At 38.5% G+C, this 14,619-nt stretch overlaps 1 protein-coding gene across 2 annotated transcripts in view; it reads left to right on the top strand.

The window, feature by feature from the left end:
- The first annotated feature begins 298 nt into the window (after positions 1-298).
- The window catches only part of LOC113411241 (SAM and SH3 domain-containing protein 1), a 583,123-nt gene continuing 568,802 nt past the window's right edge, over positions 299-14,619 (top strand). The window contains exon 1 of one of the 2 annotated variants that reach the window (XM_087970319.1): positions 299-875. In XM_087970319.1, the coding sequence (XP_087826445.1) occupies positions 390-875 (486 nt within the window). In that variant the 5' untranslated portion in view covers positions 299-389. The remainder of the gene's footprint in view (positions 876-14,619) is intronic. The other variant, XM_087970299.1, reaches the window with a different exon arrangement.

Raw genomic sequence — 14,619 nt, 5'->3', positions numbered from 1 at the left:
GGTTTTACAGTTGACGATGGGACTAGGCGGGAAGCTCGCGGGAGGGGAGGGCGGGGGCGATGGACGGAGGCCGTAGTCCCCTTCTGACAGCCGGGGACGCCCACAACTGAGGAAGCCGAGGGACTCGCCGCAAGGTGTGCTTGGCGCCTCCCGAGACTCGAGACTCCCAAAGCGCCGGGACTGAACCGTCTTCATTCCCGCGCAGGGGGGGAAGCCTGTTTTCGCCCAACGCGAGTTTCGGCGTTCCTCTCTCAGCCGATGCCTACATCACGTCCGGATTTGGCTGCCGGGCTTTGCCTTTTTCTGCCGGCGGGGCTGCGGGGTTTTGCAAAAGTTGCCTTTCGCACCTCCTCCTCCTCCCCCTCCGGCCTCCCGGGCTGCTTTCCACCATGTGCGCCAACGTCGTTTACGAATGGTTGAAGACCCTGAAACTCACCCAGTACGCCGAGTCTTTTGTGGATAACGGCTATGACGACCTGGAGGTGTGCAAACAAATCGGGGAGCCGGACCTGGATGCCATCGGGGTGTCGCTGCCCCAGCACAGGCGGCGTCTCCACGAAGCCGTGCGGAGGCTGAAGGAGGAAGACGAGACCACCGCCGGCCTCTACTTCACCTTGGAGCCGCAGCCCCCTCGGCGGGGCTCGCCGGGACCCGACATCTACACCAGCCGCCTGGTGGAGACGCGCCAAGCCAAGACGTGGAAGGACCCACCTCATCAGACGCCCCCGCCGGGTCACTCTCGGGGGGCGCCGCGGAAAACGGAACTCAACTCCAAGGAGTTGATCACTTACCCCAAACTCAGACTGAAAATCATGATTAGGGATAAACTCATCCGGGATGGGATCGCTCTCAGCAAGCCTCCTTATTCCAGCCAGGTAAGGTAGCTGCGCCTTAAAAGGCCTGTTGGCTTTGCTGGGTTTTCTCGCCGCCGTTGCTCCTGTTGTCCCTTAACTCTCCTGGTTGGATGGAGAACGCGCTGCCAAGAGTGGACTTGTTTCGCTTTCCTCACCACCTTGACTTGATTTGCTCTTTTAAGTTTGTTTGCAGTTAGGCAGTGGGGTTGGTTTTGGTGTCGTTTTCTTCGGTGTGGAGTCGAAAGAGTGATTGTGGATTCCAGTTTCAGCACAATCCATTTCTGATGTGAAAAATAGTTAAGCATGATGAATACAGGTGCACGTCGTAAGTCTCATAGTGGCTCAGTTCCGCTTCATTGCCTTGCATTTCCCTTGGAATATTCGGGAAAGGAGATGGCAATATGGTGAAGCCAGTGGTGTTCCTTAATGCTTCAATTTGATTCTTGAGGGACCAAAGTGTTTCCGAACAAAGCTATCCGAATTGCGATAGCATAAGGTGGAAATGTTTATTTATTTATTTGTTGAGGTATGTGGAAGTAACTGGCACAATCCACAAAAACGTATTGAATTAGGAGAAAAAAGTTAAATAATGCATGTTTCTTTACATGTTACTTTTAAACTGGGAACTTGCACCCAGTTTCTGTACTTGCTTATTCACAAGTAAGTGGCGCTGCAGTGGAAGTGATTGCCAAGAAAGCACAGGTAATCACTCAAGTTTGTTCTTTTATGGACAAAAATACCTGCCTTAAGTGATCTGAAAAAGCCACTGTATCTACTGACAATCATTGTCAAGCTCTGAAGATTTTTAAGGAAGTGTCAAGTATCTGCAAGTCTTCTTTTTACTGAATTCAATAATTGTCTTGGTTTTTAGACATTTTAAAATCCAGGCTTTTGTATAAGGAGCAGACAATTACAGAATGTTTAATAAACTCAATAGCACCACATGAGAACTTCAGGTTAATTTATTTTCACTGCAGAATTGGTTTGTGTGAGTGACAGGTAAAATCATTATCACAATCTTGTATATCTAATGTAATCTATAATATAAGCTTCTCACAGATGGGCATTGCACTCACAAAATGTATTTCATAGTTGTCATGGATAACGGATATGACTAGGTAGCATACAGGAAAAAAACAGTTCTAAATGCAAATAAATGAATGAATGGATGTGAAAATCTGAAGAAAAAACATAATGTAACTCTGTCAAATAGAGGTATGCAGTGCTATAAACTGATACGAAATGAAATGGTGTTAAGGAAGAGTTGTATTAGTTGTGAAATGTATGTCAGAATAATTCAGAAATAATTGTAAAAAATATGCACAGGCACACATATACAGAGCTCAGCCATGTGATCTTTACGAATACAGTAGGACTACAACTAAGAATATTGTATACTACTACATTAAACATGAATAAAATCTTTCCTTTCCCCCCAGTTTTAGACAGATCATAGCAACTTTCTGACAAGTCAAAGAGTAATAACAACCCATATTCAGGGTACCAGATGTCTAATATGAATTGGCAAATAATGGTGTGTAAACTCTCATATTCACTATAAATGAATCATTTTCTGAAGCAATTTGCCCGTGGTGTTAGTCACAGAACTTTTTTACAGATCTGTTTACAACCTGAGCCAGAAATAGAAAAGCTGCTCCTCTACTGATAATGTAGTCTGAAATTATTTTGAAATGCACAATATAAAATATAACTCTTGGTAATACCTTCTAATCTAATAGGACAACATAAACACGTTTTGCATTTTGATTTTTACAATAAATATTTCTTTCATTGGTTTCTTTTCATGAGGAAAAACAATAACAGATATATGGAAAATATTAGAAAATCAGCAAGTATTGTTGCTTATATTTCTTTAAGGTACGGTATCTTGTATTTTCCTATGGAGAATATTTAAAAATTAGATGCTCTGACCAACTTTGGCAAGGAATTGTTATAATACTGGTTCTGATGAACAATATAAAGAATAATTGACTTACATCTCAGGCTTCTGAACTTAAAATAGCTAAATGCCCTTAGTTATTTCATTAAGTTCCATAGTGTTTCACATTTCTGTATTTAATATTTCTAATAATTGAAAAAAAACTATTCATTTATCAATTCCTTTTGTAGTCAACTATTTAATTTTTATCCTGCCTTTATTTATAAATAACTCCAACATTCCTAATACTCCTTTCACCTTTAATGAAAACTATCCCAGAATTGGTATATAAAATCACCAATTAAAAACATTTTAAAAAAATGATAGACAAAAAAAATCATATTATAAATTTGAGTGTAATGATTACAGTGGGCCATTAATTAGTCATCAAGCATGTCAACAAAGTATGTAAATCTTAACCAGCGCTTAACCAAGTGCTGAATGAAAATCAAGTTAGTGCTTGGCACACTCTGTTTCAGATGCCAACAGACATTGGTACTATCTCAAATCACTACTAGATGTGCCAACCAGCATTAGGGCAAGTTGGGACTTCCACCCCTCCAGTTTTGCCACCAGGTATAACAACACAGGCAGATCAGATTTCCATGTCCTAAGGCTGAAATGACTTGCATGAGAAATAGCTGTTGTATAAATGTGGAACTGATATTGATTTTCAGAGCTTGGCTAGGAATCCATTGATTTGAAAAGACATGAGAAAAATGGCTGAGGACTTAAATCCCTGAGTCTGTCTGCTCCCCCCCCTTCCCCAACACACAGAGTATGAGATTGTCAAATATACAGAGTATGTTTGGAAAGGAATTTCAACTTGGCATGTATTGGATACAGACACAGACTGATTTTGTGACTGTAATCAAAATCATGATTCCTGGTGTTTTGATTCCAGCTAAATCAAGAGAGGCATGGAGAACATTGCAAGCAGGGTTGGCTTATTTAAAATAATGTTCTGATGACCATTTAGAATAGGGTTTGATCTGTCCTTGTTCTTGCTCTATGAGTTCCCTTATTTGTTGTTGTTAAGAAAAAAGATGCTGTCTTACAAGATCCTGATCTCTGTAACTATTGGAGATCATTATCCTTTTCCCCTCATATTTGAACTCTTAGAGTGGCTGCCAAATTGGTCACCCTGAGTCGATAGTTCATGCCAGAAAAGGACATGGGGAATGTGACATGTAAGATGCATCCATATATCTGCTTTGCTATGTTTTACTTCCATCTCAGAGCTGTCAATATAAAACACAAGATACCAAAAAGATGGTAATTGCCTATTTCCCATGTTGAAATTTGAGTGTCACCAACCATGCAAAAAATTACTGCTGATTGGTGTATAGAATGTGTGCTTGGGTAGCTTTTGGAAGCTCCAGGTGCCTATCCCCCAAACCATTTTCTTCTGTTCTTTTCCAAGGAACTATTGACCTATCAAGCTAAAGATCACTAAATGGAAGCAAAGAGTTTTCTTCTCTTATCTGCACTGCAGTAGTTATCTGAATAATCCACAGCAGGGGTAATCCACAGCAGACATGGCAGGTCAATTTTAGTCAAACAGATTGGTGCCCCGAATTTTCCATCAATATACTATCCAGAGTATCTTGAATTTGTTAGCCCTACAAAGTAGTCCAGGCAAGAAGCATAACCAAGAGTCTTAGTTCTATTAAAGAGCCATGGTGACGCATTAGTTAGAATGTAGTATTACAGGCTAACTCTGCTGACTGCCAGCAGTTCGATCCTGACTGGCTCAAGGTGACTCAGCTTTCCATCCTTCTGAGGTCAATAAAATGAGGACCCAGATTGTTGGAGGAAATATGTAAACCACTTAAAGAGGGCTGTAAAGCACTATGGGGTGGTATATAAGTCTAAATGCTATTGCTATTACTATCTTTATTGTAAGACCACTTTAATAAAATTTTTCAAGACAAAGTATTTTCCAATAAGGTCAAAACAGTTCATTACAGACTTGAAACAACTGTGTTCAAACTTGAAATAAAGAACTTCAGATTTAAAAAAAATAATTAATTTTTAAACACTTTGTAGACCAGTAGTTTGTACCATGTGTTAAATTGATTTACAATTTTATCAAATGCATGTTCCATCAATATTGAGGCCAGCAGTTGTGAGAAATGTACATAGAACTACGACATAATACTTTCTGAAGTCCTAGAAAGAGAGGCATGGAGAACTGTTTATTATTAGTCCTGATAAAAGTCTGAGGGCTGTACCTGAAGTTCCTGAAAGAGAATCAATTTTCCCCACAACAACACAGCCATCTTGTGAGGTGGATTGGGCTGAGAGATGTGACTGATCATATGCTACTTAGGTGGATTTCATGGCTAAGGACTAGTACTCACTGTCTCCCGGTTTCTAGCCTGGTGCGTTAACCACTAGACCAAACTGTCTCACCTCTCCTCACCTCACCTCACCTCACCTCACCTCACCTCTCCTCTCCTCTTGGGTTAAAACAGGAAAAAATGGTTTATTCCACTGAATATTTGAAAGAAGCTGGCACTGAAAGAGTAAGCTGATGCTTGATGGATTTATCTGAGTAAAGATTTGGACTCAGTAGCCTAAATAGCCATTTCCAACTGATGATCCCATGAATCAACCAGGATGAGGGAGTACAAATAGTGTACCCAGTATTTGGTTGCAACTTTTATTGTTATTTTCTTTATTGTTAATATTTAATTAGGCATTATGGCTTCAGGAATGAATCAATACAACTAAAGGATTGTTTTTCTTCTTCTGGAGGCCATATGCCAATAGGCAGATGTGGCAGGCATCTGTTTGTTTATATAATAGTTTTCATAGTTGTGTACTGCTTTGAGTAAACTATAAAAGATTTCCAAACATATTAGATGAATAAGCTTTCTGTTTCAGGAATATTCAGGTAAAGTAAAAAGGAATAATGCTTCTAAAACCTATGTGAAAAATGTAAAAAATAACAGTGATAGATATAGGCATGGTTGACAAATGATTTTTACTAATCAACCATCACGGTATGATGAATGCAGTTTCATTTTAGCTCAAAGCACACTATTCCACACTATGTAAAAAAAAACAGCAGAGATGGGAATTTATACAGCTAATGAATACTGATTATATAGCCAATAAAGAATGGTTAAAATGGCTAACAAATTATTAAAAATGAATGGAAGTTGGAGTTTCTCAATGTAAAAAAAAATTAGGGTTGTACAACTATAGGATATGTCATGAGGAATTAGGCATTCTATTCATCTTACATATAGACTAATTAGTATCTGATAGTTTAGTGAAATTTAATTAGAGCTTCTAATTGAAATAAGTGACCTGACCTGACCTTATCCATTCTTGAGAAACTTTAAATCATTTCCCGCCCTGTGAGAATTGTACATGGTATGAGCAAAAATAACATTGCTTAAAGAGAGACACATATTAAATGTGTCCATCTCAATACATTTTTAAATAACTTTTAGTATAGTATAGAAGTTTTAACATAGATTTTAAAGTTATGATTTGTAATGCAGGAATATGCTTTTTGCTTGTGTTCAAACATTCATAAATGCTGATGTGTGGATCTTCTCTAAAAATTGTACTAGGTCTTAAGACATAAAAAGGAAAACTCATACAGATGGAGAAAATTATGTCTATGATTGTTATTAAAGTATCATACTCTAAACGGTGTAATTTTCTACTGCATTTTTATATGGATTTTATCATATTAATTGCAAAAAACTTTTTACAGAGTCTCTAGATAATTCATTTGTCTTATATTTATAGAGTAATGGGTATGTTCTTTTGTCCAGAAATAAAAACTCAGATATGTAGGTAGCATCTGTCAAAAATGCATTTCATTATTTGATTCCAAACTATTTCTTGCTTAGTATTAAAATATACTTCATGTTCTTTGAAATAAAATAGACCTGTATAGCTCAAGAATTACCATATTTTTTTTCGTATATAAGATGCACCCCCCCTCAAAGTGGGTGGAAATGTCTGTGCGTCTTATACAGCAAATGTTGCCGAAGCCCTGCCCACCCGCTGGCCCCCACCCACTGGCCTATGCTTCCTAGCAATTTGTCTCCTTGCAGCAAGCAGCAAACAGCCAGTTTCAACTTCAGCACAGCCTGATAAGCACAAGTAGCTGATTGTCAGTTGGATTGGCCTCCTGACAATCAGCTGCTTCAGGCTGCAGAGATCGCCATCGCCTATTGCCGCTTCTGTGCACCCCATTTTCAGCCTCCACATCCCATTTTCAGCCCGTTCCACACGGCGGGGATTGAAATGGGCGGAAAATGGGGTGCACGGAGGCGGCAATAGGCGATGGCGATCTCTGCAGCCTGAAACAACTGTTCATCGGGAGGCCGATCCAACCGACAATCAGCTGTTTGTGCTAATCAGGCTGTGCTGAAGCTCACCAGGCTGTTTGCTGTTTGCTTCAAGGAGGCAAATTGCTGGGAGGCAGAGGCAGATTCCCCCCCCCCCCCGTGTTTTCCTCCTCAAAAGCTAGGTGCATTGGATCTGTCTTATACTCTGAAAAATATGGTACTTTTTTGAAATTGTATAATTGTGTATTTTAAAGTTAGATTTGAAACTTTTAGGTATTATTTTAGAATTGGACTAATGTTTTCATCTTTAATTTAGGAAGTATTCCCATTGACAAAACCCAACAGTATTAAATAACATTGAACATGATTTATCCTGCAGTCAAAAGGTATATCTTGTGAACCGAAAAACATCCTTTGGAGAAAGTAAAATAGATGCTGCATAGTGATTTGTTTATTATCCCAATATATATGTGATGATATACTTCCATTTTTTTATTTTGAACAATAGTAATTGGCACAAATGAGCTCTAGTATCATTTGAAAGCTGTTCAATTTCATTTCAAAATTATAAAATCTCTTTATCTGCTTCACTGCTGAGGACGCTGAGAGGATATTTTCAAGAGTGCGTGATCATTTAAAAAACAACCATAATTATTTTTAAGTTTTTAAGTTTTATACTTAAGTATTAATTTTAATGAAAAAGAATAATTTTGAAATTATGATTTGTATTCTTAACAATATCTGATTTATTTTCTCAGCTGGATGGAAAGTGGCATGTTCCTTCATATTCTTCATATCACAGATTTAAATTGGCATAACCTGTAGCTTAGTGGGAATCAGATAAAACCTCTATAGAATATTTAATTCTGTATGCAGCATTTGGAGTCAAGTTCTAACGTTCATCTTATATGATAGATAGACCACATATTTTCAACATTTGCTCATTTTACTTCTATTAATAAATTGATTTTCTTTTCTGTAGAGGAGCTATTCTGTCACTAAGATCTTTGCACACTTGTTAGTAATCACAACTACCTTAGATTGTACATTGGATTCTATATTGATACATCTTTTTACAATTTTTAAAGAGTGATCATTAAAAAAAATCAACCAATTTTATACCCCATATTCAGATAGGCTAATGTAAGGATTTTCTTGTGAAGCTTTAAGAATCTTAAATTTTGATGTATAGGGAGTGAGGGATTCATACATGTTCAATGTATGGATTGTTTAATGCTTCTCCAAGGGAAACCCTTCAAAGAAGGAGTAGATTTATGGAACAGTGCATGTCATGAATCTGAGACAACACTCTCTCTCATTCACTATTGTATCAATGTAGGAAAAGTACTCAAATTTAAACTGAAATGCACTTTTCATATACTTTATTTAAATATACTTTATCCTTAAATTAATTATTTTTAAAATGATGTAAAGATGTCATTCAAATTTCTGTATTATCTATATACTCTGAGCAAAAATGATTATTGTATGATATATAACCTTATCTGAATGTGGAAGAAATATGCTTTTGGAATTTTTGGCTGTTCAATTTAATTACAGTAGGCAGTTTTTTCCCCCTAAAATAGCAACTAAGTGATGCAATATTATAAACCATTATACTTGCCAAATTATGAGTAAGTACACAATTACTGATAATTTGGCAAGTATACTAGTTTATAATTGAAGTTTGAGGTTCCTATTTATTAAAATATTACCGTACCGTGTTTATCACAGCTTTGCATTATGGATTTCCTTCTCTACCAACGGGATGGAACTTTAGCGTCATATCTGATAAATCCTATAAACTCATATAATTACATTATTGTATACTATGCATTATAATGTCATCTTCATTGTCTTTTACATACAGATAGTCCTTGACTTACCTCCACTGTTGAGCCCAAAATTTATGTTGCCAAGTGAGGCAATTGTTAAGTGCCCCATTTTATGACTTTTCTTGACACAGTTATTAAGTGAATCACTGCAGGTGTTAAGTTAGTAACACAGTTGTTAAGTGAATTACAATGTACGTAAGAAATATAAATAAAATATTGTAAATCACAGCATAATCCTTATACCACAATGTCATTGGTAAGAAATTGGTTAAATGTGTTAAATATGTAAATGCATTTTTGTTAACATTCTAAGCAGTTCAGAGAACCGGTTGTTAGAAGAAATTACTGGCCTAATCCTGTAAGGAAGGCAGGAAGGAAACATTCTGGTGTTGCTTACAGAAACTGCCTCTCCGTTAACCCTTATTACATTCTTGGCAGGACTAGATTTCCTGTCTCAGGAACGTCTCTGGAGTTTTTTTCCTCCTCCTTTGCTAGTACTTTGCTTGTGTGGAGTGAACATTCAAAGTTACAGTGGCACTGAAAAAAGTGGCATGACTGTTTTTCACACTTATGGCTGTTGCAGCATCCCCACAGTCATGAGAGGCCAGGCGAGGAGATGCGTGCCTCGATGTGAGTGATATTGAGTTGGCCACACCCAGCCAGTAACATGACCACCAAGCCATGTCTACCCAGTCACATGACCACCAAGCCATGCCCACATCTAAGCCACGCCCACAGAATCTGTTGTTACAAATTTTGAATCCCACCCCTGCTGATAACCACTATGGGGTAGTCACTGACATCCTAGAACCATGATGGCGAACCTATGGCACGCGTGCCACTGGTGGCATGCAGAGCCATTTGTGCTGGCACGCAAACTGCAGGCAAACTTATCTCACTCCGCATGTGTGCACCTCACACACTCTGATTTTTGGCCAGTTTGAGTCCTTTTTCAGCCTCCCAAAGGCTTGAGGAAGGCTTCTGCAGGCTTCAGCAAGCTTTGTAGGCCAAAAACTAGCCCCATTTTGTCACTTACGATATTTCCGGAAAAACAGGAAGTGATGAAACGGGGCTAGTTTTCAGCCTACAAAGCTTGCTGAAGCCTGTAGAAACCTTCCTCAAGTCTTTGGGAGTGCAAAAAAGGCCTCAAACCAGCCAAAAATCAGCTTTCAGGCGCAGTGCAGGTAAGGGGGTGGTGGTGGTTGGTGGGTGGGGATTGCGCACACATGTGTAGGAGACATAGGGGGACATGCACATTGCCTTCTGGGTGCTGGCACACGAGTGTGAACGTGCAAGCACACGCACAATTTTTGGCACAGGAGCCCAAAAAGGTTAGCCACCACTATCCTAGAATCTGAAGTCAAATGGGCTATGGGGAAATCTGAGCAACAACAAAGCTAGTGGAGGTGATGGTATTCCAGCTGAGCTATTCAAAATCTTAAAAGACGATGCAGTAAAAGTGCTACACTCAATTTGCCAGCAAATTTGGAAAACTCAACAGAGGCCACAGGATTGGAAAAGGTCAGTTTACATTCCAATTCCAAAAAAGGACAATGCCAATGAATGTTCAAACTACTGCAACATTGCACTCATTTCACATGGGAGTAAAGTTATGCTCAAAATCCTACAAGCTAGGCTCCAGCATTATGTGGATCTAGAACTACCAGAAGTACAGACAGGATTTCGAAGAGTCAGAGGAACTAGAGATCAAATTGCCAACATATGCTGGATCATGGAGAAATCTAGGGAGTTCCAGAAAAACACCTACTTCTTTTCATTTACTATGCTAAAGCATTTGATTGTGAGGATCATAACAAATTGTGGCAAGAGATGGGAGATGGGAGTACCAGACCATCTTATTTGTCTTTTGAGAAACCTATATACGGGTCAAGAAGCAACAGTGAGAACTGGACATGGAACCACTGATTGGTTCAAAATTGGGAAAGGAGTTCGGCAAGGCTGTATACTGTCACCCTGCCTATTTAACTTATATGCAGAGCACATCACGAGAAAGGCGGAGCTAGATGAATCAAAAGTTGGAATTAAGATTGCTGGGAGAAATAACAACCTCAGATATGCAGATGATACCACTTTAATGGCAGAAAGTGAATAGGAACTGAAGAGCCTCTTAATGCAGGTGAAGAAAGAGAGTGCAAAAGTTGCCTTGAAACTCAACGTTAAGAAAACTAAGATCATGGCACCTGGCCCTCTCAATTCTTGGCAAATAGATGGGGAAGAAATAGAGGTAGTGACTGATTTTATTTTCCTGGGTTCCAAGATTACCACAGCTGGGGACTACAGCCAAGAAATTAAAAGACGCTTGCTCCTGGGAAGGAATGCTATGGCAAATCTAGACAGCATACTAAAAAGCAGAGACATCACCCTGCCAACAAAAGTGCGTATAGTCAAGGCTATGGTTTTTCTAGTTGCAATGTATGGCTGTGAAAGTTGGACCATAAGAAAGGCTGAGTGCCAAAGAACTGAAGCCTTTGAACAGCTGGAGAAGACTCCTGCGAGTCCCTTGGACTGGAAGACAATCCAACCAGTCAGTCTTAGATCAACCCTGATTACTCTTTTGAAGGCCAGATCCTGAAGATGAAACTCAAATATTTTGACCACCTAATGAGAAGGAAGGACTCACTGGAGAAGAGCCTAATGCTGGGAAAGGTTGAGGGCAAAAGAACATTAAAAGAGGCAAAGAAAATGCAGAACAAGTTTATATAAAAATAAAATGTAAATAAAAAATTGTTTTAGAAATGTGAAAAGAATGAAGAATGCTTGACTAGAATATCTTTATATTGTGTTCTCCTGACTATCTTATAGTTTTACAATGCCTTCAATTATATTATACAAATATATACAAGATGAAATTAGACAATTCAAAACTTTGCAATTTTTTTATTAATGACTGTTTCTAGACTGACCATTATAATATTTTCCTACTTAATTATCATCTGGTATAAATAAATATTATGTGAAGTTGCAAAATACATTTGGGATAGATTGGGTGTATACTTCCACATATCCATCTACTGTTGCAAGAGCATCAATATACATCCTGTGGGCATCCACCAAAATTTTCTTTTACTTTTTAGATTTAGGGTTATGTGCCTGAAAAAGTGAAGAAGCTAGAGGCTAGGAGAAATCTCATTGTATAAGATTTTTGTTTGAATAGTATTCTAGTGTCAAGCCCTATATACACAAAACACAAAATTAAAGAAATTTCATGGTGGAGAAATTGATTGATTGCATAACCAACCTAAGTTAACATGAATAAGAGTTACATTTGAAACTAAATTGCGATAAGAACAGTAGTTTTTATTTCTGATAAAAACATCTAAGTTTGCTTAACAACCTTTCTTTTTTAATTTCCCTCTAATTACATCTAGTGGAATTCTGTAACATGAAACTTTCCTGTTTGCCAGCATTTTGATGTTATATTTCTGGTTTTGGTCCCAGTCATAAAGAGAATGAGGAGTAAAATAATTAAATAATTGAGTCAGTATGTAAAATAACTGGAAAAATCTTAATAAAATCCTGCTAGTTATTATCCTGACCATTTTCTGCCACTGGGTAGCTTTTTCTTCTGATACTTTCCTTTAAGTTGGGAAAGAAGAATGTCATTCCTGGTTCAGCTTATTAGTTTTCTGTGTCTGAAACAGGTGACATGTTTCTTCTTGTGAAATTTAAAGCTTCAAATGGCACAGTAAATCTGTTCTAGTCTTCATAGAGGCTTATATTTTTACTACATTAAGATTGTATATGAAGCAGAAGCCTGCCAGATTTTGTTGAAATGAAGCTGTTTAGCACAGAAACACAGGCTCAGTTTGTGGAAAAATGTTTCAACCAAAGCCTATTTATTCACAGACAAATGTTAAGTATCAAGCATCTGCCTCCCAGCTCTTTTATAAATCAATGTCAGCATAGGAAAGCTCATAAAATCTACTAGCCTGCAAAAATGTTTACTCTCTGCCCTGCTATGGGCTAGCAAAGAAAAAATTAGAATTGTGGGTCTCTTTTTAAAACAACTTGATAAAGTCCTGTGGTGGAGAGAGGAGTTTTCTCTTTTATTATGCAAAGCATGGACACTACTACACTTCGCTTCTACTTCAGAAAAATTTAGTTTGCTCATAACAGTCCTTCTCCCCCCACCCCCCCAAGAATACAAACAGATCTTGAAAAAAATGGCTATGTTTTATGTACTTGTAGTGAAAACAGCTATCACTTTTAAAATTAATACTGTACCATGTACTTCAGGAAAAATTAATGAAAGCAAGTAGTGACATTTGATTTTCACATTTCTAGTTTTCTGTTATTTTGTCATTAGGTATGATTGCTTAACTATTAAATGATAACTGTCACTAAATAATTTATTGAAATTGCACTGAATTTGCATTTTTGAAATCTTTCATGTCCTTTTTCTAAAATACACCAGAGAAAGTACTTTAAAGCAAGGGTCCCCAATCCCCAGTTCATGGACCAACACTGGTCCGTTGCATGCCAGCAACTGGTCCGTGCAAAAAAGCAAAGCCCCCTCTGCAGGATGCAGGCAGCATGTGAAACCATGTCCCCTCCGATCTGAGGAAAAAAAACTTTTGGGCACCAGGGAGCCGGTCCCTGGTGCCCAAAAGATGGGGGGGGGGGCAATGCTTTAGAGCAGGGATCCCCAACCTTTTCGATGCCGCGGCCCGGTTCCGACATCAGCTGGGCGCCGCGCCCGGTATCAGCGTCAACTGGGCGCCGCCATCTTTTATGACGAAAAGGCGCTTCCGGTGACGTCACGAAGCGCTGTTCGTCATAAAAGATGCGGCGCTAGCGCTTCTGGTGAGCTTTTTCGGGTAGAAATGGCTTTCTACCCGGAAAAGCTCACCGAAGGCATGGCGCCGCCATCTTTTATGACGAAACAGCGCTTCCGGTGAGCTTTCTACCCGAAAAAGCTCACCAGAAGCGCTTTTTTACCAAAAAAAGATGGCGGCGCCCAGCAACCAGCGGCCCGGTAAGGGTTGTTCCGCGGCCCGGTACCGGTCCGCGGACCGGCGGTTGGGGACCCCTGCTTTAGAGTACTGACATGAAACTTCGAATTGGAGTTATATCTGCATTGCTTCTGATACTTATCATACTTAGCGTACTTTTGTTAAACATCAGCTTAAACCAAATTATTAGTGTTGTCTGCGCAGATTTCAGCTTATCAAGCATTGAAGTGGAATCTAGGTCTTGTTGCCCTAATCACTTTGGAAGATAAAGTAAATATTTTCAAAGTCATTTCTGCATGACACTAATTCCCAGTGTCAAAATAACTTTGAATGCTGGTGTGGAAATTTATGGATTTCAATTAAAGCTTGTAATGCATCATAATTCTAGCTTTATATCCAGTGCAGTGCAGTATTTTGGATTTTTAATGGTTCTTGAGCAGTAACCATAAAAGTATTCAAAATGCGCACAGTAATTATAAAGATTTGCTGTTGCATATGTATTAAAATTGATGATTTACATTCCAAAAATGCTGTGTAAGGTTGTACTCTTGATACTAGACTACATATTAGTTATAGCCAAGTAATTTAAATCTATGAGCCACACATTATAAAGTCATATTATTTATTTTTGGTAGATAATAATAAATTTGAAATTGATGTTATGTTAATTACAATCTTGTATGGTAAAGAATACATGTGTAT

This window comes from Notechis scutatus, chromosome 1 (assembly GCF_049901735.1).
Source record: "Notechis scutatus isolate UNSWTSFEM ecotype Mainland chromosome 1, rNotScu1.2, whole genome shotgun sequence".
Lineage (NCBI taxonomy): Eukaryota > Metazoa > Chordata > Lepidosauria > Squamata > Elapidae > Notechis > Notechis scutatus.
Note: the sequence above shows the minus strand (reverse complement) of the source record. Positions and strands in the feature narration are given on the sequence as shown.